Raw genomic sequence first — 27,763 nt, 5'->3', positions numbered from 1 at the left:
AAAAAAAAACGATTGTTTATTCTTGTCTCTTGAGGTGCACCAAAAAATATTCCATCAAGGCCAAATATCGAAAAACGAAACAAGCTTTGCTGAATAACAAAACTCTTCCTGAGAGAGCGTTAGCCACGCGGTCTGTAACACGATCGAGAGTCTAGGCTAACATTTCAGAGAAGCTTATAGTTTCCCGTCGTATGTCCGTCCACAGTTCCATTACGCCAGACGCACGTGTCTTTTGCTGGATCGTAGATTCCATACGCCGAAGCTGATGTGGCGAAAAGAACTCTTTCCATCCCCCCACCTTTGCCTGTCTGAGGACTTCGTGCCGCTTAGTATCTCCTTCGTGGGCAGCCTTAGACGAGACGTTGGTTTCATTTAGCCACTTCTGAATGTGAGGATCTGGATGCCTGGTCAGGTCGAAGATCATGACCTTCCTCATGTTCTCGGCGCTGACGCGCTCCAGGAGCTGGTCTAACCGCCTTTTCCCTTCGTCATCGCATTCCTCCAGCATCTTGCCGTAGCGCTCGCCGATGAAGCGCGCCAACCGAAGCACGGTGCCACGTGTGTCTCTCTTCAGTTGCTCGTACGCGATGAAGAACACGTTGGGTTCGTCTTTCAGAGAGTAGCCGGCTGTCACGTGCTGAAAGTAGTCGCCGTAGCCTAGTTCCCCGGTCAAGAAGACCTCCAGGAAGTCGTCGAACGTGCCGTCACCGAAGCGGAAAATGCTCAAGTTATTTACCTGCGAGCATGGAAAACCACAGCTGAAGAAACTAGCACTGTTAGTTTTATATGTTGGAAGCTTTTGGCGCTTTATCACTTTCTAGTTTAATAAATGCGCCTCAACGTACAGTGCAAACAGCAAAATGAAAGTAATATAAAGGTCGTACAAGTTGAAAACGTATGGGACTTGTGGCTTGCTTACGCCAGCAACTTCTTTCTGCCGCGCGAACGACCCAAGGCTCGTTCAGTGCTTGACTCTTGCCCCACTTCAATTTAAAGCATTTAGCGAGCTACGGAATTATAAATATTTGGATTAGGGTGACCCTATTGGTTACGAGGATAGGGGAATAGCGAGGCGCTGGTGCGCATGCGCTGAACGCGTGGCCCCCTACCGCCGCTGCGTATACGGCCGAGCAATACGGCGTTCACGGAGAATGAATGTTCCACGGAGTTTCTTGTTTTTCTCACGATGAGCGTGCCACAAAATTCCAGCGATAAAACGGCTCAAATTTGAGGATTGCTTCTGGATTTGCAAGGCTGCTAGGAGCACCCAGGTGTTTTGCTCTCTTAAAGATCTTCCGCACAGAAAGAAAAGAAAAAAACTATACAGCAATACCTGCGTAGGAGCAACAACAAGCGGATTTCTTCATAGCCGCGATCCCGGCGTAATTCTAATGACAGAAATTTAGTAAACTATCACCATGGTCAGGTGTTTTATATCACAGAACCACGTGCTAATATTCGAGTTGTATGACTAACTGTATTTAGGCACTTTTTTCCGAACTATGGTGGCAGAGGTGTTGCAGGCGAAGCGGTCTGCGTTTTAAAAGACTGATTTGGTTTCTTTTTCTACACGTGCAAACAGTCACACCTCGCTGGGATCTCACGCGAGCCACGAAATACCGCGCGCTATCTCAGAAAGTGTTTCGATGCAAACGTTCCGAACAAACACAACTCGACTACAAAAACAGGTGCATTGATCGTATGTCTGCCTGGAAGAGAAGGTATGGTAGCGAACCAAACATATGAGTCTCTGTGCTGTGGCATTATCACGAATTTGAATATCGAGGAAGATTTGAACAAGGTGTGTCCGCCATAAGGGGAAATGCCGACAAGCATTTTTGCGTGTCATGGTTCTGAACAAAGCGGGAAATCTGACGGTGAATTACTCCTACCAAAAAACATAGGGCAAGCTGAAAACTTCGTAATGCTTGAAAGAAGAGAATGACTTGATCATAACAATGCCAATGGATCGCTACGAACGCAGTGGGAAGACGTGCTTTGGTTGACCTGCTCTAGGCGGAAGGTGTACAAGAACTATATAAGCTAGCCATCATATCCATCTTGCTCAGCCAAACAGACTTTGTGGGCGCGCTGAACAATAAGTCCTGCTGCTTTAGTGCGGCCTTCACTTTGAAAAGTGCCAAAGACTCCGGAAGCAGCGCTTGTGAACATCACAACCAAGCAATCCCTCTGGTCGCCACCTGCGTGCTGATGTGTTCTTTGCATTAAATTTGCTCTCCGACCACACGACTGCTTTCATTGAGACGAGAACGTACATTAGAGAAGCATGCTGCGATCAAGTGCAGAGAAGCAAACAATGTCAGTATACGCATTTAAACAAAGTTTCTTTTTATATTCCACCGCTGAACCGCTCTCCAGTGTTTCCGCCTGCAATGTGTCGACGGGTAACACTACACGGAAAACTATTTATTAGCTTCTGGGGCGCTCTTCCATAGGGACATTTTGCTGAATTTTTCTGCGGAAATAATACCGGAGGGACAACCAGGCCAGCCTATAAAAGATGCGGCAGAGCGGAACGCAGTTTATGGCTTTCTTTAAGATTTAAAAGAGTGCCGATGTTCGACAGAAGGATTATGTGCACCAGCCTGGCGTTTTAGGCTAGTCAGAACACTTCACGTGCATCACGTTTTGTGCTTTTCGGCCACGCGCTACATTTATTGAGCAAACATGAACGACCTGTTGTGATCCCGTAACACTCTCCATGGCATTAAGAAACGGACGCGAGTAGACCCAGCCAAATTGTACAACTTAACTCCCCGTGCCTCCACAGGAAATGCATTCAACGAGCACACAAGGTCCCTGGACCACTGATATTCAAATAATTTTAAAAGTCCAAGTTCGTGCCTGCGCTGCGACAGCTAACGACTGCGCGTGGCGGCCCTCTTATTAAGCAATCCTTACGTTGAAAAGCGCTCTAAGTAGTCTTCTTGCCTTAAAGTTATGAATTTCAAGTTGCGGTCGCATTAAGCTGAGCAAAATGAAAGTTTTAACACTAACTTGTTCGCTGGCTGCAGTGTATACGGTGAGGGATGTGAATGCGTAGGCAATCATGCTCATAAACTAATGCTATCTGTGAACGGCACGTGCCTCTTGCATTTGCTTTCCCATGCGTGACAGGAGATGATTTCTGGAAGCTTTGGTTGGTTGGTTTTTGGGAAAAGGAAATGGCGCAGTATCTGTCTCATATATCGTTGGACACCTGAACCGCGCGCCGTAAGGGAAGGGATAAAGGAGGGAGTGAAAGAAGGAAGAAAGAGGTGCCGTAGTGGAGGGCTCCGGAATAATTTTGACCACCTGGGGATGTTTAACGTGCACTGACATCGCACAGCACACTGGCGCCTTAGCGCTTTTCCTCCATACAAACGCAGCCGCCGCGGTCGGCTGGAAGCTTTCCACAAGTGCGCTATGGCGTACACAGCCAGCCTGCCACACTTAGTCAATTCAAGTGATCGACGCTGCGTTCCATTAGAACTAAGACCAGCCAGCGTGGATACCACCTGTCTAGACATCCAAAACGATGCAAACACCTATTGAGTAGGCTTCAACTATTTTAAAAAATCTCGGTTTATATGCATGGGTTAGATAGATAGCAGTGGCAAAGAGCCCTAGCGATAGCTGACTGATTGTTAGTTCAAATGACATCATCGATATCGAGAAGCGACTAATTAGGCTTCGCGTACGTGGTGGTAGAGCGACACGCAGACGTCCCAGGGGTTTCGGGCTACGTAGATATATTTGGCCTCCGGGTTGAGCTTCTTCCTGCTCGGAGGTAGGTGGGTGCAGAAGGTCCGCACGGGCGTGCTGGATTCGTAGTCGGTGTCGCCCACTGGGTACTCGATGAACTGCGCTCCCTGCATGAACTCTTCGTACGTGTTCACCGGTTGGCCTTCCTTCAGGATCAGCTGGGTGATGTACTGGACCCAGTGGGTGCCACTCCTCGGGTACGACACCTGCAAGAGGTCGCCTTTCCGGGCGACGAAATGCAGGCCTCGCTTGAGAGACTCCGGGCTCATGAAGGGACACCTCGGCAGGCCGTCGATAATCTGATAGTAGGGCTTCGGGCCGTCTGCCGCCATCTTGGTGTCCATGTCTTAGTGAGGGGAACCGATGTTTTAACTGTAAACATGGAAACAAAATAACAGAAAGCAGTTGTCGCCTGCAATGCCTGAGTAAGCTTGTCATCAAAGCAAATTAAAAGCACAAAGAGGTAAGTTGGTGTTACATCTTCGTCAGACCAGAGCCAGAGTTGGGGTGTTCCGCGTTAATTGAAATACAATTTTCCAAATCATGGTGTCCCTTTGAATATATGCAAAAAATTTTGCAGCTGTAGCAGGTCCGACAGTTCCTTCTCAATTAGTTTTCTCCGTGCTCTCTACAGCGAGATTGTACGCCTTCAGAAACGTGCAAGAACATCTTATGGCGTATATTTATTTATATACATGGATGTGCATGACAATATGCTTATTCAAATTAAGATTACAAACAATGTCTCCCGAAACTGGGAGATGTTTTGCCGCAGGGAGCAGAAAGTTGATTTAGACAAAGCAACAAACTTGGAAGGCTGCTCAGAGTGCGCCTCTTGTCACACAGTTCTTGAAAAGCTGACTGATTGGGGGCTCAGTGTGGAAGCTCTGACTTCTCACGACATCTAGGATGCAGGAGTGATGTGTTTGGTAAGAAAATTCCGTAAAATACAAATGTACATTAGAATGCATACGGCGTGTGACGAAGATATGTCAAAACACTCATGGGAACAGACACTTGACAGCAGGAAGACATCACTCCGAGGCGCTGAATGAACTTTTTTGCTCGGACAATGCTTATTGCCACTCATCCAACAGGTAGGAGTGCATATAGAGCGAGAATTCATCTCGCTGGTTTAGAGCATTAAAATAAATTATTATTTCAGTCCTAAAAATTAGAGGACAAAATTGAGAAATGCTTGTCTAGAGCATGTCCCGTTCCTCTGCGTTCGTCGTGTTGCTTGTATACCGCAAGAATCATGTCCCAGGAACACAACAAAAAATTTTAGAAGCACTGACTCCATGCCTTAGACGATGGAAGCTTGGCCTAGAAACCTTAAATCCAGCTATCACAACAATCCCTTCGTCGGAACATTACGCAGGTGCATCATATCTGTGTCATCCAAGAACCCCTATGCCCGCATTCCAACGCGGTTGAACAAAATTCAGCGTGTCCCGTAACCTTTGTACAAACACGGCTTCGTGTGGCTAGGACTTCTGCGACTCCCAGCATTCTGGCACTAACACGAGCGGCTCCCGACTGCTGCATCTGACTGTAGCATTACGTTTGAGTAGTCGCCACAGTTGTCTCTACACCAGCGACTCTTCGGAAGACTAACGCATCGAGAGGCACGCTACAACTGACTCACCTTGTACAGCACACGTGAAGCCGCTCTCGACAGATGCGGCGCCGGTGCTCGACACGTGCCGATAGTGAGAGGCGCGGGAGGGGGGGGGGGAGAGTTGATAACGAGCGGGCTTTGAGGAAAACCGATAGCGCCGTCGCTGCCTCTCCTCTGGCGGCAAAAAGACAAAAAAAAAAGACGTGCGCACCGCCCTCAGAGGAAAATAAATTGCACCCGGAATCCCGGTTATACTGGAGAGGGCCTCGCGCTCCTTTCAACTCGCGCTGCGTCACACACCTGCACAGACAGGCTGCTGCAGTCCTGACGATGAAAAGCTGCCGCGTCGCACGAAGACCGTATAAGGGTGACGAGGATTCGCGCGATTGCATTTCATGTCCATAGGGTAGTTCTTTTCTTGATTTGACCTTCAGCAAAATCTTACCGTCCAAAAAATGCGTGACAGCGAATATAGGGGGGGGGAGGCTTTTCGCCCCGAATAAAGTGGGCTGCTTTTCATCGCGTGAAGCTGAATGCCGTTGCATAACCTGGTTCCATTTTGGGCTTGCCAGGTGTATCGCTGGGCCATTCGGGTGGGAAAACTCATACTGTTTTGATGCCAAAACATTATCAGAAAAAAAATATTTGGGTTGCACTGAACCCTATTAATTTTGTAGCTTGATGCAGAGTGCATAGGGGAAAAAAAAATCAGAACTTTGGCGTACTACATCTAGTAGTATATTTTCTAATCTACACAACCTCGGTAAAAAAATGACATCGAATAAAAACAAAACAAAAATTTGTATTCTACCCATTTCTGTTATATTTTTAACCACATGACCAAACTGTATGTATTTCGAAAATGAATCATTTCTTGTACCGTTCTTCTCCTGCATTTTTGGTTGCATTTCATAACATTGCCAAGACGTTGTACTATACGCAACTAAAATTAAAAAAAAAATGAAATAAATTTTTTCGCGATCTTCAAAGCACAAAGAAAACTACAGAGGCAAAAAACATCGTTATTTCTCGTGTTTGCCTGCCCACTGCAAAAATTGGCGGTCCAAGTGAGCATGCAAAATAAAGCTCAATTGATAGCCGCGTGTGCAACTTTGAACTCGCGGCATCGGAGTAAATTTGGTTCGTATTCGCAGGTGGGTTTCATTATTATGTCCTCTATGTCTTCATGTAAGCAAACTTGTCCAATATTCTTTGAAAGAAATTTCGAATTTTCGAAAATTGTACAATCTTCTGATGCGTAGCAAAATCTTGTAATTTTTTTCCTTCGCACGCATAGAGGAGTTAAGACTTCCATAGAAAACCAATGGGGACTGCTTTTGACGACAGGAAAAAGAAGCAAGTCTGTCGACAGGAGTTGTGGGATATATTGATTGTTATGGTGAAATGTTACAATATATAAAAAAATTGTTTCCATAAACTCTTTCCTGTTCAAAATTGCTTTTGTCCGGAATTGTTGGGTATGCAAGTGCAGATTTGCATGTGATGTTTGACTGCACTACGCTGTGAGTGGCTCAAATAAATAAAAAAAAATGCAGCCAGGACTGCGCTTTTATTCTCTCCTAATGAGGAGCACAGAAAAAAAGCATTTTATGCATGCACTCAAAAGGCCAGGAAACTTTCTTCACACTAGTTAATTTGCTTGCACGCATTTGAAGCAACAGCTGCCAGAAGTGTGTGGGTGACTTGCGAACGCCTAAGAACAGCACATTAATGCAAGCTGTCGTCCGGAGCTCGTAGCTTCCATTCCAATGGCAAAAACAAATGAGGCGGAGTATATACTGACCACGATATAAAACAAACCTCATTTTGCAGATGCGAAAACAGCCTTAGCGTCACACAGCCCAACAGTCTAATCCGACCGTTCACAAAAACTTAATGTTTCCTGCCGTATGTCCGCCCACAGTTCCATGACATCAGACCCTCGCGTCTTCTGCTTAGTCACGACATCCATTCGCCGCAGGTTGTGTGGCGAGAAGTAGGTCTTCCAACATCCCACCTTTGCCTCTTTGAGGACCTCCTGCCGCTTGAGGTCTTCTTTGTCCCCGGGCTTTGACGGAAGTTCGTGTTCGTTCAACCACTTTTGCATTACGGGGTCAGTATTATCCCTCAGGTTGAATGTCATGACCTTCTTCATGTTTTCGGCACTGCTGCGCTCCAGGATCTGGAGTAGCCGCTTTCCTTCATCACCTTCCTCCAGCATGTTGCCATAGCGGTCTCCAATGAAGCCGGCCAGTCGAAGCACAGTTCCTCGCGTGTCCTTCTTCAATTGCTCGTACGTGACGAAGAACACGTTGGGTTCATCTTTCAGAGAGTAGCCGGCCCTCACGTGCTCGAAGTAGTCACCGTAGCCGAGTTCCCCGTTCAGGAATGCCTCCAGGAAGTCGTCGAACGTGCCGTCCCCGAAGCGAAACGTGGTCAAGCCATTTATCTGCAAGAGTGAGAGGATCACGACAAATGAAAACGGATGATTACTTCGGTGCTGCCATTTTACTTGGTAAGGCGGTGCGTTTTTTGTGAGCAGCATACGGCCAGTGTGAAACGTAACCGTGAAGAAAACCTACAAGCATTAATATAGCGCTTGACATTTAAAAATAGTATACACATCATCCTACTATCTTTTGGAAGCTTAAATGTGGCCTCCAATATGCAAAATCCTGCCTAGATTATAAGGCTACTCGGTAATGACGAAGTTAAGTAATATTCCAGAACCCTTCCGTGGCCTTTCGGAGACGAGCTTTTATTGATTGGTACCAAATTTCCCGCTGGAGTTTCCGCGCACCCCACGATAGAGACAACCATCTCCAGGACGCGCGAGCCACAACTCAAGATGATAATTATGTCATTAGCCGGTGTCTCTAGACCACATTTGTGGAGGTGAAATTAGGACTCGAGTGTTTTGGAGCGTGGTAGGGAAATAAGATGATCGTTGACAAGCCCGGAACCTGTGCGCCCTGGACACACACCCCAACTTGCGTCGCTTTCGAAAACGCCTGCACGCATCCACTTCCGGTGTTCCGGCCAGTCAGATGTCGCCAAAAAAGACGTTCTCGAAAGAGGCGCAATTTGGGATACGGGCCCAGATCGTTTTTCTCGTGTCTCACAGAATTCGCCCCCGATAGTAAGTGCTGGGATGAACTTAGTCCTAAGCGGACGATGATCATCATGACGACGTACGTGGTGGTAGAGCGACACGCAGACGTCCCAGGGGTTTCGGGCCACGTAGATATATTTGGCCTCCGGGTTGAGCTTCTCCCTACTCGGAGGGAGGTGGGTGCAGAAGGTCCGCACGGGCGTGTTGGCTTCGTAGTCTGGGGCACCCACTCGGTACTCGACGAACACGGCAGCCTGTGCGAACTGCTCATACGTGTTCACCGGTTCGCCTTCATTGAGGATTAACTGAGTGATGTACTGAACCCAGTGGGTGCCACTCCTCGGGTACGACACCTGCAAGAGGTCGCCTTTCCGGGCGACGAAATCCAAGCCTTGTCTCAGGGACTCCGGAGTAATGAAAGGGCACCTCCGTATGCCGTCGATGATCTGGTAGAAGGGTTTAGGTCCATCTGTAGCCATTGTCTTGCCGTCCTCCAGGCACGACAACCACTACAAATATGGTTGCTAAACGAAGGATAAATAAACTTCTCATAAATGGTTATGCTCAGCAGATACTTTCAGTTAGTCTACCGATAACGAAGGTTAGCATCACTGAGCAAATCTACATTCGGGCTACTGCGAGACTCTTTTCAGTCTAAAGAAAAAGGTAAGAACTCTCAATAATAATGACAGTAATATTATTCTTATTTAAGAACAATCATTCATGCAATAGCGTATAGTGTACTGAGGCAAGGAATTGATGTATTTGCAATTTTGGGCTGAATGTTGGCAATGCCGCATTGATAGGTTTGATTTGGTTTATGGGGGTTAAACGTTCTAAAGCGACCCGGGCTATGAGGGACGCCGCAGTGAAGGGCTGCGGAAATTTCGACCACCTGAGGTTCTTTAACGTGCACTGACATCGCACGGTACACGGGCCTCTAGAATTTCGCCTCCATCGAAATTCGACCGCCGCAGCCGGGATCGAACCCGCGTCTTTCGGGTCAGTACCCGAGCACCATAACCACTGAGTAGTGATGCAAAACTATCAAAAAATTTACTATCGATATTATCGATAGTTTTTTTAAGCTATCGATATTGCAAAAAAAAACTATCGATAGAACATCCATAGTACTATCGATAAATCGATAGTGCTATCGATAGAGTAAAAAAAAGTATCGATAGTGCTACTATCCACAGACTATCGATAGTGCTATCGATAGTGAGACTATTGATAGTGAGACTGTCGACAGTGAGACTATCAATAGTTAGACTGTCGATAGTAAGGTAGAAGAAACCTGGAGAAGACAGATTGAGGCCGATGAGCGTATTGGCCTGGAAAATTCCCAGTCGAGGTCGGCGAATGGTAGACAGAGCACCGCTGGTCAAGATGCCGATGGGTGCGTGCGATCAGGCTTAGACCCGGTCACTCAGTGCGCTAAAATTCTAAAGGGTCTCAACCTGCCCGATGATGTGGACGTACCGTTATGGTTCACCGAGGTAGAAAGCATGTTCGTTTCGTACAATGTGGCAGACGACAGTCGCGTGCACCTCATCATGCAAGCGCTGAGTCGTTGACCTAACGGGTGAGATACCTCCTGCAGGAACTAGGAGCCGAGGAACGCAATAGCTGTGACGTGGTGAAGGCCGCAGTACTGAACGGGCTGAAGCCGACCCCGGCACAGTACCTGGAGCGGTTTGAGAAGGCGCTCAAGAGGAAAGACGACGCTTGGATGCAGTTCGCCTCCAGCACATACTTTGACTATTACCTCCAGTCCAGAAAGGCGGAAACAAAAGAAGAAATTGTTTCTTCAGTAGTAGCAGACCGCATGAAAGCTGGCCTCAGCGCCGAAGGACTAGAGTACATACGGCTGCGTGAGGGTAAGAAGTGGCTCACACCTAAGGAGCTAGCCAGAGAGGTAGACACATTTGAAGATGCGAAAGGTAGAGGTGCAGCTGTGCGACAACCGGTGACAGCGCTCGAGCACACGAAGGAGCGCGATGTGAACCAGGGAAAACGGAGCGAGTGGGTCACATCGCTAGGGATTGTCCGCTCTCCGGGCAGACCGGCAGGAGCAAGGACAACGCCACCGGAAGGAGCTTTGGTAGCTGAGTGTGCAGCCCCTGTTGTTTCTGTGTATATTTGTTTGTGTAGTTTTTCAACTGTTATAAATGTCCAGTTTCTTCGTTCGTCTGTCTGTCATCACTCGTCTACAGTCTGGCTGTCGGCTACACGTCCAATGCCAAATAAGCGAGCACCTCGAAAGAAATGAGGTGCGAAGCAGGAAGAACCTTGTAACATCTTAACGACGAATTTAGTTCAACGGGGTGTCATACATTCAGATTGGTTTTTGGGAAAAGATTTAATGAAAACGTGATAGAAAACATGTAAAAGCAAATTAGGTTTACCCATTAGTTATGGCATTAAAGACTAAGGGCATCGGGGTGAACTTTTGGCTCGCTATGTGTAGAGTTCGAGGCTGCGGCATGTGAATGGCACGGAAACTGTTCTTTAGAAATATATATGCATTGCTTGATGCATAACTGAAAAAATACTGTTGCACGATTTTGAGCTGTGCGATCTTTGTTTATTGAACTGTCGCACCCTCACTGCAGCATACTTGTCTAGAAGATGCGCTGTCATACCTACCGTGTGCAAATGTATGGCGATGCTTATCAAGCATTTCGTCGGTGGTAATGTTATAAACGTAGCAGTGGTTCATTGCTGAAACCTGGGAAGCATTTCCAATGGAACAACAAATAAGAGGGACATCTTGATATACCAGCTAGATAAAGAGTTAAATATAAGCAAAAAATCACAGAACATTGGAAGGAGTTCTACATTAATATATTCAATTATGTATCGCATCGTAACGAAGGCACTCGATGGCATGACTATGACTCAGAATGCAACAAGACGACGCAAAGAGAAGAACGAGCATTAATTTCTGTGGCTCATGATAGCATGGCACATGCACTGTGCAAGCCTAGTGCATTTTTGCTCTACACGCCGAGCTGTGTACAAGTTAACCAATTTCAAAGATAACTGTCGGGGTTGTGAGGGCTTGCAAGAGTTAAATAAAATGACTAGCCCTTTAAATTGAGACGCAAAAGCGTCCGGGACAATTCAGTTTTTAATTAAAAGGTACCTGGGACAGTTCGAAAGCATTATCCATAGTGCTATCGATATTACTATAGATATTACTATCGACAGTACTATCCATATTAATATCGATAGTACTATCAATACTACTATCGATAGTATTAGCGATACTGCTATCGATACCACTATCGGTAGTTTTTTTTACAAACAATAGTGACACAACTATCGATAGTCTTGCATCACTACCACAGAGCCACCGCGGCGGCTCGCATTGATATCATATCCCAAAGAAAATGCCGCACTCTGTCTCATACATTCGTCCTCAGCCAACCGGGGGGGGACGTGCCTGATCTCTTGGTCTCCGATCTTTAGACTCTTTATTCAGACTGTCGTCTTGGGTCACTTTTGGCACCGCGGGTTCACAAAGAAATGTCAATCCTTAAGCGTTATGAAAAATTCCGGTCTTCAGTGTACCCATTGTGCAACGAAATATGGTAGCGCTAGAAGATGCGTCTGCGTTCCCGAAATGTTTAATTAACTCCCTGAATATATTTTGCTGTGACTACAAACCCAAGCTTAAAAGTATCTTTCTTGCTTTGTGATTTACCTACTTTATACGAGCTCGTTTGCTTGAGTTCAGTGTTTACTCACGACTTTAATAATTATTGCTTATATTCTTCACTGAAGTTATTATGCCTGCATTTGTCGTTCGCCGATATTGCCGGGCCCAGTCCCGCAAGCCTCCCTATTTGCCGTGACATGGGTATTTTCTTATGCATTTTTCTGCAAGATGGCAAAACTTAGGGGCCATCAAATGGATTGATGCGGAGGAACTGCGTTAGCGTTTTTTTTTTCACTCGCCAATCTATTCAAATTCGAACTACATTCCAATTCTAGTCCACTCTTGATGCCATTTCTATTTCGATTCTGATCGCTTGTTTCATTAATTTTTGCTGCGTCAATCTTAGCCATTTTCCAATGAGCTGAGTCATTCGTAGTCCATCGACTCTCTCTTCTCTCCTGCATGGGGAAAAACGAGAAGGGGAGGGAGAAGAACGGTTGGCAGGTGTCGCCACCTGCCAGGTGTGACGACGGCAGTCGCCGGGTTTTCGCTCCAACTTTGTTTGGTTCTATGCGATCGCATAATAAAATAATTGTCCCCAATAATGAGGGTGACATTAAGCCGTCTACTGACAGCGCAATATGTGGTTTGTTACCAGTTATAAAAAGTGCTTGTAACAAGTGCGCAACGATACAGCTCTGGTATCTTTCCGCATGAGGCCTTGCATTTCTTAAAAGCGCCTCAGGCATATTCAAACAGACTTCCCTTATCTTTCAGGTCTTGCGGTGTTGAAGTTGGCGCGCTGTACACCTTGTCCTTGATGTAACCTCTCTCAGAGGTACCGCCAGCAGCGGTTTCCTCATTGCAACTGCGTAGCTTAGGCTGCGCGATGAATCGTACACAATAAGGGTGCTTTAAAAAGGAGCGTCTGACTTGTTTCGCCCTCATTGTACAATCAAGTGAGGCATATTGCAAAGAAATTAGCGCAGGAAAAGAGGCAAAGGACAATGAAAGACACATCTGACGATTAACAAGCGCTACTACCGCTGTTTTACTGAGGCGGAAAGCAGAGAATATGAAGCAAAGTGTGAGCATGCGCAACGACGGCGGCAGTACGGACACAAAAAACCACGCAACCGTGGTTTGATTTGGCAAAAAAAAAAGGAATCGATGAAAACGCATTCAGCATTATAAATCTGCGAAGAAGTGTCGCTCGCGCAGCGATCAGATAGCTTTTTGATATGGAGGGCCTCTAGAAGAAGCCGAGCCTTTACACTGACGCTCCTGCCCAGACTCTTAATTGGTGCTTTCAAATCGTGCCCTGCACGTACTGACACAGGAAGACAAATGCAGCATAAGGTTCGAGTTGTTGTCGTTGTTTGCTATATTTCTGCATGCTCCAGAAGTCGGTCATGAATGCGGCGGCCAGTTTGGCCTACAAACCTCACTGTTTAGTCTAGCCTGCATTTTATGAGGGCACGATTTCTGAAGAGCAGGTTGCAAACAAAGAGAAGCAATAGCTATTTTCACTACCTGGTAGTGTGCTCAGTCGTAGCTCAATAAATAAATCTTTGTTGGCACGGGAGGAGTACATATAGCAAACATGGTTGCTACAGAACATCAGCTTCCGATCTAAAAAGCGTAACTCTTGATTCTCAGGGAGTTGTCAGACAGAGAAGGCTTTCAGCTTTCTGCAAAGGGGCCGTGGAGTGAGGCCACCCAGAAGCTAGACAGTCACTCTGTCCTTTCCTTCGTACACTTTTGACTGAGAATTTAGGCAACGTTTGTGGAACAATGGCTAATAGTGTTTAAAAATTGGCGCAGTGCAAAGAAGAATGTTCTAGACATGAACAAGTCGATTCGAATCATCTACTTCAAACAGTGGTCCGAACTTTTTTTTCTGTTGCTCGTGCAGTAATGAAACATAGAAGTTTGCAGCTAAATGTGTTGGTATACCAGGTGTCCCAGCTAACTTCAGCCAAGGGTTAAAAAATAAATTATTAGAGACAGGCGAGTGAAACCAGTTGCATATTGGTGACAGCCATCTTGCGCACCACAGGCAATTTTTGTTTCGCAATTAATTAATAGTATGATTAAGTTCAATTATCTAGATTAACAAATATTGACTTTCGACCACAAATTGCATTTGAACTGTTGTCGATCGAGCACATTCAGAAACCCCCATTCCATAATTTATAAGGAAACCCTCGTGTGTCTTTTTTTTTTCCAGCTGCAAAGAAATACCGCGAAATAAAAAAATAAACCACGTGACTAACGCATTCGCGCCCCAAGCGCGGTTTGAGCAAACTAAGTCAGCTGTAGCCTTCACTCGACGGCCCCGCAGCGTCGGCGGGTGTCGATATGTTGGCGGTGCACGGTTAAGCCAGTTGACACGCGTGACGGTGCAAGTTGCAGCGAGCGCGCCGCGCTTTGCAGTCGCGATACAGACTATCAAGCTCGGAGGGTAGAACATACATATGGGATGAACTTTATTTGGCACTTATAAAAAACAGATACTGGCGGTATATGGCATGGCTACGCGGCGATAAAAGTCGTGGCCCGCGGCTGCCCTAAACCCATTTCATTTAGGTTTGTTACCAGTTATAACAAGTGCGCAACGATACAGCTCTGGCATCTTTCCGCATGAGGTCTTGCATTTCTTAAAACCGCCTCAGGCATATTCAAGCAGACTTCCCTTATCTTTCAGGTCTTGCGGTGTTGAAGTTGGCGCGCTGTACACCTTGTCCTTGATGTAACCTCCCAAAAAAATAGTCCAGAGGTGTCATATCCGGTGACCTAGTCATCCTGTCCATTTCTGTGGAAACGCTGCGTCGAGCCAGGTCCGAGCCTTGTCGCTGCTGTGCGCAGGGGCGCCATCGTGCTGAAACCACGCAACTGTGGCCCTGGCGAGCGGTAAATTCGAATGGAAGTCATCAACGGGTCCTTTGAGAATGTCACTGACGTAGCGCTCTGTTGTCAACGTCTGGTAAAAAAACAAACAGGCCCCAGCAAACTATCGTCGAAAATTCCGCAGATGACACTGAGCCACCATTGGTACTGGTGCCGCGTCTGTGAAACCCAGTGGGGATTTGACTCACTCCAGTAGTGAGCAATGTACAGGTTTACCTGCTCATTTCGCGAAAACCTCACCTCGTCACTCCATATCACTGTGGTCAAAAAATCCGGGTTGTCTTGCATCTCTATCAGAATCCAATTAGCAATATCTGTGCTGCTTTGGAAGTCTCGTGGCGCCAGAGTTTGATGCAACTGAACTGCATGGCACGGATGCAGGCGGTTCAGCATCCGCCAAACTGATGACATGGAGACTCCGGCATCTTGGCTCGCTGCGGACGCTTGCCTGGGGATCCAAAGCGAATGGCGATAAAATATTCGTCTCGACATCCTCACCAAAGACGGCTGCTCTGGAGAAACGGGGCCTGGAAGGTACGCAGGATCGTTATTGGATTTGGCCGTCTGCCTGGGTGCCATTGTTGCATAAAGTCTGCAGCGCGCCTTCTGTTCTCATGAGATGCTCCTAGAGCCAGAACCATGTCTGCTCCCGCTTCATTCGTAAACCGCATGTCTGCAACGCTGGAACTCAGCTTCCATCTCACATGTGACTGGCATCAGAACAGAACCTGAAAAACTTTGCTAGACAGCTGCGTCCAGCGGTTGGTTTTTGGTTTTCGGGGAAAGGAAATGGCGCAGTATCTGTATCTGTCTCACATATCGGCGGACACCTGAACCGCGCCGTAAGGGAAGGGATAAAGGAGGAAGTGAAAGAAGAAAGGAAGAAAACCGTCCAGCGTTCAAAATCCTCTTTAGATGGCGACAACACTGCCGTGAACACCTCACGACAAAAAAAAAAAAGATGCGTTGTATTTCTCTTTTGCTTCTCGGTGACAAAGCAAACTCGAGATTTCAGTAACTTGTGAGATAGGGGTTATGGCGTTATCGCAAAAGCGCGGCGCGCTCGGTGCAACTTGCACTGTCACGCGTATGTGCCAACTGCCTGACGAGGTCATGAAACCGTGCACCGCCAACAAATCGGTCTGCCGCTGCTGCGGAGCCGTCAAGGCTGCAGCTGATTTAGTTTGCTCAAACCACGCTTGAGAGCAGCACGATCGTGGGGCGCGATTACGTTAGTCACGTGTTTTATTTTTGTATTTCGCCGGCATTCTTCGCAGCGGAAAAAAAAAGAAACACGTGAGGGTTTCCTTATCATAAGTGATGGAATGGGGGATTCTGAAGGTGCTCGACAACTCTTCGTATTCAATTTGTTGTCGAAAGTCAATATTTATTAATTTAGATAAATAAACTTAATAAATCTGTTAAGTGAGAAAAAATTCCCTGTGGTACGCAAGATGGCTGTCACCAATATATACAACTGGTTTCCCTCGCCTGTGTCTAATTGTTTATTTTTAAACCCTTGGCACAAGTTAGCTGGGACACCCGTATACCTAGCTATTGATTGCATATTCATGAAGCCAAAATTCCTTAAAAACTGCTTTATCGGTGGCTGTGCAAGCGTGCACACCACTAATCCGTTTGTCTACATCATGCAGGTGTTCGCCTTCGTCGCTAATGCCCTGCTTCCGGCGTTGTTGGCCCTTCCCCCAGCAAGCACGTCATCCACTGCAGTTTACTGCAGTGACGATCGCATCTTCGCATGGCCCCAACCCGACGTCATCACTTCATCATGCCCGGCAGCGCCTCCCCCTGGATACCATTTACCCGGCCCATCCTGGAAAGCCTCATCACCAGCAACATCAGCCACGGGATATATAAGCAGCGATCGACCGCCTTCGCCGCTTTGTGGGCTCGGTGGCTGTGCAAGCGTGCACACCACTAATCCGTTTGTCTACATCATGCAGGTGTTCGCCTTCGTCGCTAATGCCCTGCTTCCGGCGTTGTTGGCCCTTCCCCCAGCAAGCACGTCATCCACTGCAGTTTACTGCAGTGACGATCGCATCTTCGCATGGCCCCAACCCGACGTCATCACTTCATCATGCCCGGCAGCGCCTCCCCCTGGATACCATTTACCCGGCCCATCCTGGAAAGCCTCATCACCAGCAACATCAGCCACGGGATATATAAGCAGCGATCGACCGCCTTCGCCGCTTTGTGGGCTCGGTGGCTGTGCAAGCGTGCACACCACTAATCCGTTTGTCTACATCATGCAGGTGTTCGCCTTCGTCGCTAATGCCCTGCTTCCGGCGTTGTTGGCCCTTCCCCCAGCAAGCACGTCATCCACTGCAGTTTACTGCAGTGACGATCGCATCTTCGCATGGCCCCAACCCGACGTCATCACTTCATCATGCCCGGCAGCGCCTCCCCCTGGATACCATTTACCCGGCCCATCCTGGAAAGCCTCATCACCAGCAACATCAGCCACGGGATATATAAGCAGCGATCGACCGCCTTCGCCGCTTTGTGGGCTCGGTGGCTGTGCAAGCGTGCACACCACTAATCCGTTTGTCTACATCATGCAGGTTAGTTATCCGCATTCCTTGTATGCTAAAAGAAGTAGCAATTATTTCCTAGTGCAGCTGCCGAGCCCGCAATGCTGCATTTTTCTTGTGCTTGAATGCGCTCATGTTGTTCGCTGCTTGCTGATCTTGGCAGGCGATATTGAAACTAACCCAGGACCTAACAATCTCGAGGCTGTATTCGCAGAATTAAAAAAGTTATCCGCCGGTCAAACTCAACTAATCTCCGAAGTGCAAGGTCTCAAAAACCAGCTTATATCCACTGACGGTGCTATAGCTGGTTTAAGTAAGCGCATGACCGATCTTGAGACACATTTGGAAGCCATGACAGCCATAAAATCTGAGTTAGAAATTATAAAATCTGAAAATACTCGGCTATCTCGTCAGATTGAAACCCTTGAGACCCGCATTGACGATAGTGAAAATAGATCTCGCCGTAACAACCTCATATTTTATGGAATTCCGGATTCTAACCCCTCCGAAACGTTTGCGGACTCTGAGGGAGAGGTCATTCGTCACTGCGCTCAACACTTGAGCTTAACCATTCATCCTGAGGAAGTAGAACGTGCCCACCGACTCGGCCGCCATGAACCCAACCGCTCTCGACCAATAATAGTCAAATTTAATTCGTACAAAATAAAAGACACAATACTCTCTAACGGCCGCAAATTTAAAGGAACGAAATTCAGTGTCGGCGAAGACTTCTCCCACAGAGTTCGTAGCGCCCGCAAGCAGCTAGTCACCTTTGCTAAAGCTAATTCCGACAAATTTGCCCTACGCTACAAAACCTTGCATATCGGTCCCAGGCGCTACATTTTTGATGAGATCTCGCAAACTGTGAAAGAAATAACAATTGCTACACCACAATCAGATTAGCAATCATCTCTTCGCAAACAACTAAAAACCCGCCCCAAAAATATTCCCCTGTCCGCTGTGTTCACCAACATACGTAGTTTCCTTTCCAAGCGCGAACTTATTTCCAATATTGTCTTGTCATCTAGCAGCAATCTACTGATACTAACCGAAACCTGGTTGAACAGTGCCATCGCAGATAGCGAAGTACTAACTGACTTGCCAGACTTCCAAGTCTTTCGGAAAGACCGCCAGGACTCACGAGGAGGGGGAGTACTGATAGCGGTGAGCCAGCAGTTATCAATGTCGATAATTGACGACTCGTCCGACCTGGAAATCTTATGGCTCCACTGCCACGCTGTACCACACACGATTTTACTCGGTGTCTGTTATAGGGCTAACGCACACATCTTCCTCTTTGGCGACTTTAATTTTCCTAATATTGATTGGCAGCACCAGCCCGCACCGACAACTAATAATGGCGAAGCAAGGGAATTTCTAGATTTCTGCTACAATTTTAACCTTACTCAAGTAATATCCAAACCTACGCGCGTAACACAAAACTGTGCGAACATTTTAGACCTATTACTGACTAATTGCCCAGATAGCGTTCAGCCCATTACGTACCTCCTTGAGATCAGTGATCACAAAACTATGCATGTCAACATCGACCTTAAAGCAATTAGGCGCCCAAAATACAATAAAACAATCCGCCTTTACAACAAAGGTAATTATGATATAATGAATGCCGAACTGACAACGTTTTTCGTAAGTTTTTCCTCAAGTTTTCATTCACGAAGTATTCATGAGAACTGGCTAGCATTTAAGAATAAACTTGATGCCCTAGTCAATGAATTCATTCCCCAAATAACTTTCCACGCTAATCCACACAAACCATGGTTTACTAAAAGTCTTAAAAGGTTGGAAAATAAAAAGAAACGCCTGTTCCGCTCAGCAAGAGCCCATGGAGCGCAAAGCGCATGGGCGAAGTACCGCGCTGCGGAAAAATCGTATCAATCTGCTATCCATAACGCCAAGCACAACTTTTTTCATCAAGACCTTCCTAATATGCTCAGTGATAATCCCAGGAAGTTCTGGCAAGCCGTTAACCCTCATCATGAACACACGATTACCCTCAAAGACGAATCAGGCATGGCTATGACCGACTCTGAGTGCGCTACTTTATTCAACGCAGCGTTCTCATCCGTCTTTACTAATGAAACCGATACGCAACTTCATACATCTAATTTACTCTTTGAGCATGCTATGCCGGTAGTCGCATTTTCCTCACTGGGTATTGCGTCCTTAATTAGAAACATGAAAATCTCATCTTCATCTGGTGTAGACAATATTAACTCGAAACTTCTAAAGAACACTAATGATATTTGTGCCGAGTTCTTATGCTTACTTTTTACCCAGTCACTCTCAACAGGACAACTACCGGACGATTGGAAAACTGGAAAGGTCGTTCCAGTCTACAAATCAGGTAACAAAGATTCGCCGTTAAATTACCGACCCATTTCCCTTACTAGTGTGCCCTGCAAACTAATGGAACACGTCATCTATACTCATATTATAAACTTCCTCGACTCGAACAATTTTTTCCATTCGTCTCAACACGGTTTTCGGAAAGGTTTTTCTTGTGAAACGCAGCTAGCCCTATTCATTCATGATTTACATGCTAATCTCGATTCTAACCTACAGACCGACGCCATTTTCCTGGATTTTGCAAAAGCATTTGACAAGGTACCTCATAAACGCTTAATCCTAAAACTTTCCTGTTTGAACTTGCCCCCCGACATAGTAAAATGGATAGAAGAATTCCTGACTAATCGCTCACAGTTTGTCGTTGTTAACAATCAAAATTCCAATCCGCTACCAGTAACATCAGGCGTCCCTCAAGGTTCTGTACTAGGCCCGCTTCTATTCCTAATTTATATTAATGACTTACCGGCCAATGTGTGCTCTAATATTCGCATGTTTGCGGACGACTGCGTCGTTTATCGCACAGTTACTAACGCCTCCGACCCAACATACCTACAAGATGACCTAAACCGCATACAGGAATGGTGCGACCGTTGGCTAATGGAACTGAACCCCCATAAATGTAAACGTTTGTCCTTCCGCCGCCGCCGTAACCCGCTTGATTTCCCATATGTAGTCGCTAACGTTCACCTGCAGTCCGTTTCATCATACAAATACCTAGGCGTCACACTGTGTAACAACTTATCATGGGCTACACACGTTACTAACGTCATTTCCTCGGCTAATAAAACTCTCGGATTCTTACGACGTCATCTTCGCCACGCCCCACAACAGGTAAAATTACAAGCATATAAAACGCTTGTCAGGTCAAAGTTAGATTACGCATCGCCAGTTTGGAACCCTCATCAAGTTTACCTTATCAATGCGCTCGAGTCACTTCAAAACAGAGCAGCCAGATTCATTCATTCCTCCTATTCGTACGATATCGGTGTAACATCTTTAAAAGCGGAATCCAGTTTAGCGCCCCTTTCACTTCGTCGTCGTATTTCTAGCCTCTGCCTATACCATAAATTTTTCCATAGTTCGCTGCGCTGCGCTCCCTACATTGCCCCGCCAGCCGGCATATCCCACCACATTCGTCATCCTTTCCAAGTGTTTCGCCCCCGTGCCCGTACTGTTACCTGTGCCGCTTCTTTTTTTCACCGTGTTTCTGTAGACTGGAACGACCTCTCCAATGACATCGCTACCATCTCATGCCCATCCACATTCGCCGAAGCTGTTACCAACCATTTTTCAACATAACACTTGTTCATTTGACTGTATGTACCCACCCCTTATGTAATACCCCCAGTGGGTCTTTAAGGTATTAAAATGAAATGAAATGAAATGAAACTCCCCACTATCCATAATTGAAAGGCTTTATATCACCAGTATATAAGAAAGGGTTCGAACAATGTGAGTGTATACCTAGGTAGGCAACTGTTCCCACTGAATTGCAGTGCCTTATTCTTGGCCTCTTTGTTACTTCCTTCATTTAGGCTGCTGATGGAAGGTGTTTGCTCTAATAATTGACAGGCTTGATCCTGAAATGCTATTTTTTCGTTTCAGCAGTAGTTGCGTACTAACCGGCAGCAGTTTGTATTGGCTAATAAATGTACATCTCATACCTCTGCTGTATCTGGGGTACCCAAAGGAACCGTCCTGGGGCCCCTTCTATTCCTTAAATATACAAATGACTTACCAGCTAACATATATTCTAATGTGCGCATGTTTGCTGATGACTGCGCTATTTACCACCCAATAGCTAACAGTATAGTAACGTTCAACTCCTGCAATTTGGCACTGAATGCGTAACAACTTCGAGTAACAATGCATTAACGTATTTAAAAGTGAAGAATTCATCTCTACTCCTTTTATCGACGTCACTGCCACTCATCTTCAATATACTTGACCTCCAGCTTAGAAATTACTGCTGTGACAGAATATAAATACCTAGGTGTTCATTTAAACAGGGATCTTAACTTGTCGCATCACATAACGCAGATTACCGGTGTAGCTAATCGCGTGCTCAAAAGTTATACTCAGTTATACGAAGCGGCTCGCAAAGGTCACCAGCATCGAAACTTCAGTACAATTTCCTTCACAGAATCTGGCATGTCCGGAATGGCAAATATATATACGTCTTTGAGGTAAGGGGTCGGCTCTGGAGCTTGCTATCACATTATTATGCATTTCATCATTTCGGTTTCTACAATTTGCACTTGCGCAAAGTTAAAATCTAGGCTCCCGCAATGAGTTCCACGCCGCCTGGAGTCTATCATCGTCTTCGACTGAATGCCGCGCTTGCAAACCGCTTCTGATAGCACTTAGATCAAGCGACAACTGTGGTTCAGTTTAAACTGCGCAGCACATTATCTATGAATGGTCAGCTTACGCAGACGAACCAGCATATTACGAGCGTCAAATGGAGACTCTCGCACAAGTGCCAGTAACCATGAGCTACGTTTTAAGTCCCTAGCTGTGCCCAAGGCCGCAAAGCCGTGCCTTGAAAATTTTGTTTGCTTATTTGGACGACACTGGACATATTGATAAACGTTAAAACTTTTTTTGCGTACCCCTTAATGCGTATTTCCTAAGCAGTGGAGTTTTTCTCTGGCCACCCACAGGACATTGTACTTATTCATCAACTCTAAATCTTTTGCGAATTCTCCTTTTTTGTACATACACTTCAATGGCGGCATGTATTTTCCATTCCCTTCATTTTTATATTTTATACACCCTTCTATTTCTGCCTTTCTCTCCCAAAACCTATTGCCCAATGAAGAGTGGAATGCCAGCGCTGTTTCTACGCCGGCTGTATTCTCTGCATTTTCATTCGACATCATCCCTATCTCCCTTTGGCATAAGAGTTTCTTACTATATGTTAACTAGAAGGAAAGCTGGCGCACCGCCTATGGGAGTTTGCATGGAGCTTCCTCGAGACCACCTCAGCCACCATGAGCGCTCTAAGCATTATGGGGCGGAGAGCTGCCGCCTGCAGAAATACAACTTTTGGCCAAAAAATAATGAAAAAACGAACGCTGTTCGATAATGAAGAATGTCCTATCATTCAATATCCTGTCTATAAATCGTAACAAATGAGCAGAAAAGCATGTAAATGCTATCCGATCATGAAATCATCACCGGGTACATCACTCGTCCATTTGGTAGAAAGAAAACATCCACTAAGCGAATTCACTGCTACAACCGCGCTAATTTCGATGGGATTAACTCTGCACTGCAATCATTTTCGGAGGACTTCCTAGCTCACTGTTCATCTCGCTCTGTCGAAACAAATTGGAAATCACTTAAAGACACATTAACTAATCTTGTTGACAAGTTTGTGCCGGTCATCACCATCAGATATCATAAAAATGCACCATGGTTCACAAATCGCCTTCGTCGTCTTAATAATAAGAAAAAACGCTTGTACCGCCAAGCAGTCAAAACAGGTCTTCCATCATCATGGACAAAGTACAGGCATTGCGATCATGAATATCAGTCACTGCTTAATACAACTCGTCATCATTTCTTCAGTCACGACCTGTCCACCATGTTAACGAATAACTGTCATAGATTTTGGCGCGTCATCAATCCGAGTTCCCACCCCGAAATCGTACTAACTAATCCTGACGGTGATCCTGTAACTGAAACTGAGTGTGCACAGCTTCTTAACGACGCATTCGTCTCAGTGTTCACCCATGAAGATACCACTTCCTCGCCCATGTTACAGTCATCTTCCGTCACTTCCATGCCAGAAATTATCATTAACGAATCAGGAATTCTAGCCCTTTTGAATAACCTCAAAGTTACTACTAGCTCTGATCACCTTGGATTTAATAACAAAATACTAAAGAATGCCTCTCTAAACCTCTATCAAGTATTGACATCACTTTTTTCACAATCATTATCATCTGGTACAATTCCTGACGACTGGCGTACAGCGAAAGTAATACCCATTTTCAAATCCGGAGACCGCACCATTCCACTTAACTATCGCCCTATCTCATTAACCAGCAACATCTGTAAACTCCTGGAACACATAATTCATACTCAAGTAATTAATTATCTAGAGAAGCACGATATCATTTTCAAATACCAGCACGGTTTTCGCAGGGGTTATTCATGCGACACACAACTCACTGGATTTACTAACGACATATTTTCCGCAGTAGACGCTGGCTTACAGGTTGACGCAGTATTTTTAGACTATTCTAAAGCTTTTGATCGCGTTCCCCATCACAGGCTCCTAACCAAATTGACAAACTTAAATCTCCATCCCAGCGTTATTTCATGGATAAAACAATCCCTCGATAACAGAAAACAATTCACCTCTGTCAACGGCTTTAACTCGTCTTCTGTCCCCGTAACATCTGGAGTCCCCCAGGGAAGTGTACTTGGCCCTCTGCTCTTTTTAATTTTTATTAACGATCTACCCAAGTGTGTATCGTCTCAAATTAGGTTATTCGCGGATGATTGTGTAATATATCGTAATATTACTAATGAAACCGACCGCCAATCACTTCAAACTGATCTTGACGCTGTAACGGCTTGGTGTTCTTCCTGGCTAATGTCTCTAAATGCATCTAAAACAAAGTTAATGTCGTTTACTAACCGTTCCACTCGAATTGCTACAACATACTTCCTCAATAACGATAAAGTTGAACTTACAACAACTTACAAGTACCTAGGAGTTCACTTTCAGTCTGACCTAACTTGGCATTACCATATTAACACAATCTTAGCATCAGCAAATCGCGCACTCGGCCTTCTTAGGCGTATTCTCAAACACGCGCCTTCACACTTAAAAAAACTTGCTTACATCACGCTAATCCGCCCGAAAGTTGAGTATGCGTCTGCCATATGGGACCCTCATCAAGCTTACATCATAAACAACCTTGAATCCCTGCAAAACCGTGCTGTTCGCTTCATCTTTTCAGATTATTCACGCTTCACCAGTGTCACAGCATTAAAACAACGTGCCGAGTTGGCACCGCTATCATGTCGACGCCATTTCGCTCGCCTAACCTTGCTTCACAAACTGTATCACCATCCCACCCTCCACGACGACTTCTTTTTGCCACACCCTGCAGTCTTTCCTCGCCGCGACCACGTTAACAAAATAAAACGCGTCACATGCCGTTCATTGCTCTACTCGAAATCATTCATTCCTCGCACTATAATAGATTGGAATAACTTGCCATCACACATAGCTACTGAGGTTAACCCACAATCGTTTCAGCATTCGTTAAAACAAACCATGGACTAACAGATTTGGTATTTTTGTTGTATTATGTGCATTTACTGAGTATTTTCTTCTGCGTTGTTTGTTGTTGTTATTTGTGTACATTACTAGTTTTTAATTAATTATTACGTGTATTTTGTTTCTAATGCCTGTGCCATATTTTTATGCTTGTATCGCCCCCCCCCCCCCCCCCCCCCCCTATGTAATACCCTCGCACGAGGGCCCTTAGGGGTATTGTAAATAAATAAAAAAAAAATTGCTCAAAATAAGCAAACGCTTGCTCTCCTATTGGCCAAGCATTGCAGACCACGAAAGCCAATATTCCGTGCCTAACAGGCGCACTTTTAAAAAGAACTATCTTTCTGAAACAAAAAAATTGTCGCCTCAACACTTCAAGAGGTTTTTAATGGTACTTCGGAAACCAAAACCTTTTATTGGCGTCGGGTGCTGCTGCGTTTTCCCTGCTATGGTTTTTGCGCACTACATTTGCGCCAAAGTCGTGCGCGCTGTGGACGGAACGGGACATCTCAGTAAAGCCACTCTGTGTTACTGAAAAAAAAAAAAAAACGACTGTCCCGCACCAAGTAGCTCATCACCCTATGATGCTTTGCGCGCCCGTGGAGGTTCAGGTGCAGTGCTGCCAGCTTTCCATCTAGTTAATAGTAAGAAACTCTATGCTTTTCGGTGTCTGTCGTACACGCGCGGCTCCACTATTGATGTGAAGTACGCCGCGCGGCGCTAGGCGGCGCTAGTCGCCCACTCGCATTGAGTGCATGGACTGAGCGGCTGTTTCTTTCGCCGCACCGAGCGAGGTTTCGTCCGGCGGAGCAACGACGTGACAAGGCTCACGGTCCATGTCGGCCTTGTAGAGTTGCGCATTCTCCCCCTAAGTAACGACAAAAGAAAGATATTTTTTTGTCCTTGTGTGCAGCACTTGTTCCGCAAGGGGAGCGTGCAAAACGAATGGTGAAACCAGACGATCGGGCGCAGAACTAGTCTGGGTGGCCAGTTTCACTGAAGAATCCGCGATTAAACAGAGGTTCGAATACTGTGTACGTAGTACAGCCATCACATGATACCGACCAATCCCCGTAACTTCGCCAAATACAGGCCTGCCCCTACCACGTCGTGGCTGGCACCTACGAAGCACTCACCGCACGCCGAAGATGCGCCCTGCGAAGCGTCGTCGCCTCTCCACGATTGCCCAGTAGAAAGGGCGGCGATAGGAGAGGGGCGGAAGCGCTGATGACAAAACAGTGAGCAAAAAGAAAGGAAAGAAAGCGATAGGCGCGCCACGCTTGCTTGCTGCGGGCAAAAAAAAAAAAAAAAGAGAACATTTCAGCAGGATACGACACAGGCCCCAAGAGGCAGATAAGAATAAATAAAAGCGTTACTCCCACACCCTACTCGCGGCGTTCAAAGCGCTCGCTGCCGTCTTCGTGGATGCTGCTCCATGACCCCGTTGTGTCATTTGATTGGCCGTGGCACATTTTTTTCCCTGAGCGTAGACGTTAGTTTCAAAATAAATAGAATGTCTTTATCTGTACAAGATATTTCGTTGTGCCGAAAGCAGTGCATGCTCCTGCGCAGGTTAGATAATATTTAATGTATTCCTCGCTTTTACTGTAATGCCCGACCAAAAGCGCATTCACAAGGACAGTTGTGTTAAGATTTCGACCGATACTCAAGCTTCACACTTGGAATGTACAATTGATTTTTTAGTGTATAAAACTCTCCCTCCATCGCTATTGCTCCCCTCTGCACTTCTCCTTGCTATCCTCTCTCTTTGTTCCCGCAGGTTGGGTGCTTAATAAGATAAATTGCCGCGGCTAGCAACACCTTTCCTTTTTGTATTTTTATTGATAAACCACGACTATTGCTACTACTACCGGGTGCTCTCAAGTTCTCTACTGCGCGAAAATTGGCAGCTTTAAAAATGCAGTATTTCTTAGTTTTTTCTGCTTTTACTACTGGCAGGTAACTGGGAGATTCAGGATTGGCATCAGCCCATCCGCCTAGATGACGGCCTGGAGTCCTTGGACCCGGGCGCCGTTTTCGTCCAGTCGGACGATTATCTGCCGAGTCTCAGAGTCAATCAATCAATCAATCAATCAATACTTTATTCAACATCATCAGGATGTTGGGTGCGCCGGCAAAAAGCCAGTGATGAGGCTTGACGAGGCCGACGCACCCTACAGAGGCAGTTTGGTAGTGACACACATAAACAACAAAAGAAAGAAAGAAACCAAGTTGATACAGAGAAGATCATGGATTAACATTCGAACATTTAGGGCATGAGGTAGTACAGTTATCAATCAGTTGTTCGTCAACTCTGATTCATCATTTAATAAATGTGCGAGAGTGAAGCGCAACATTTGACAGCCATAATTTGTGCGCGTCCTAGGTAACAACCATTTCAAACTTGTTCTAGTTGAATACATAGAATGTTTACACTGTAATCTTGACAGCTGTAACATAAAACAGTTGTTTT

General features: G+C 45.9%; 2 protein-coding genes across 6 annotated transcripts; one reads left to right on the top strand and one right to left on the bottom strand.

Moving 5' to 3' along the window:
- On the bottom strand, positions 1-26,536 carry LOC144121948 (amine sulfotransferase-like). Of its 5 annotated transcripts, XM_077655415.1 has the most exons (5): positions 26,427-26,532; positions 8,582-9,022; positions 7,404-7,835; positions 3,702-4,137; positions 1-736 (listed from the first exon to the last, which is right to left on the bottom strand). In XM_077655415.1, exons 2-5 carry the CDS (start codon positions 8,975-8,977, stop codon positions 729-731), a joined length of 1,272 nt encoding a protein of 423 aa, XP_077511541.1. In that variant the 5' UTR covers positions 8,978-9,022; positions 26,427-26,532; the 3' UTR covers positions 1-728. The 5 variants fall into 5 exon arrangements, with proteins under 5 accessions (XP_077511541.1, XP_077511542.1, XP_077511544.1 ...); XM_077655416.1 differs by lacking the exons at positions 7,404-7,835; positions 8,582-9,022 and having other exon boundaries at positions 26,427-26,536; XM_077655418.1 differs by lacking the exons at positions 8,582-9,022; positions 26,427-26,532 and having other exon boundaries at positions 7,404-7,539.
- Positions 16,733-18,889, top strand: LOC144119235 (uncharacterized). The gene has a single exon (XM_077651905.1). The coding sequence runs from the start codon at positions 17,031-17,033 to the stop codon at positions 18,525-18,527; it is 1,497 nt and encodes a 498-aa protein (XP_077508031.1). The 5' UTR covers positions 16,733-17,030; the 3' UTR covers positions 18,528-18,889.
- Positions 26,537-27,763: the final 1,227 nt, after the last annotated feature.

This window comes from Amblyomma americanum, chromosome 2, assembly GCF_052857255.1.
Source record: "Amblyomma americanum isolate KBUSLIRL-KWMA chromosome 2, ASM5285725v1, whole genome shotgun sequence".
Taxonomy (NCBI): Eukaryota; Metazoa; Arthropoda; class Arachnida; order Ixodida; family Ixodidae; genus Amblyomma; species Amblyomma americanum.
Note: the sequence above shows the minus strand (reverse complement) of the source record. Positions and strands in the feature narration are given on the sequence as shown.

Bases quoted from the DNA above. Each gene is read 5' to 3' on its own strand.
- LOC144119235 (XM_077651905.1), top strand. From the start codon at position 17,031: ATGCAGGTGTTCGCCTTCGTCGCTAATGCCCTGCTTCCGGCGTTGTTG.
- LOC144121948 (XM_077655415.1), bottom strand. From the start codon at position 8,977: ATGGCTACAGATGGACCTAAACCCTTCTACCAGATCATCGACGGCATA. The intron at 7,836-8,581 runs GTACGTCGTCAT...TCACTCTTGCAG, and splicing joins GCGTGTCGCTCTACCACCAC to ATAAATGGCTTGACCACGTT. The intron at 4,138-7,403 runs GTGGGATGTTGG...CCATGTTTACAG, and splicing joins AGGTCCTCAAAGAGGCAAAG to TTAAAACATCGGTTCCCCTC.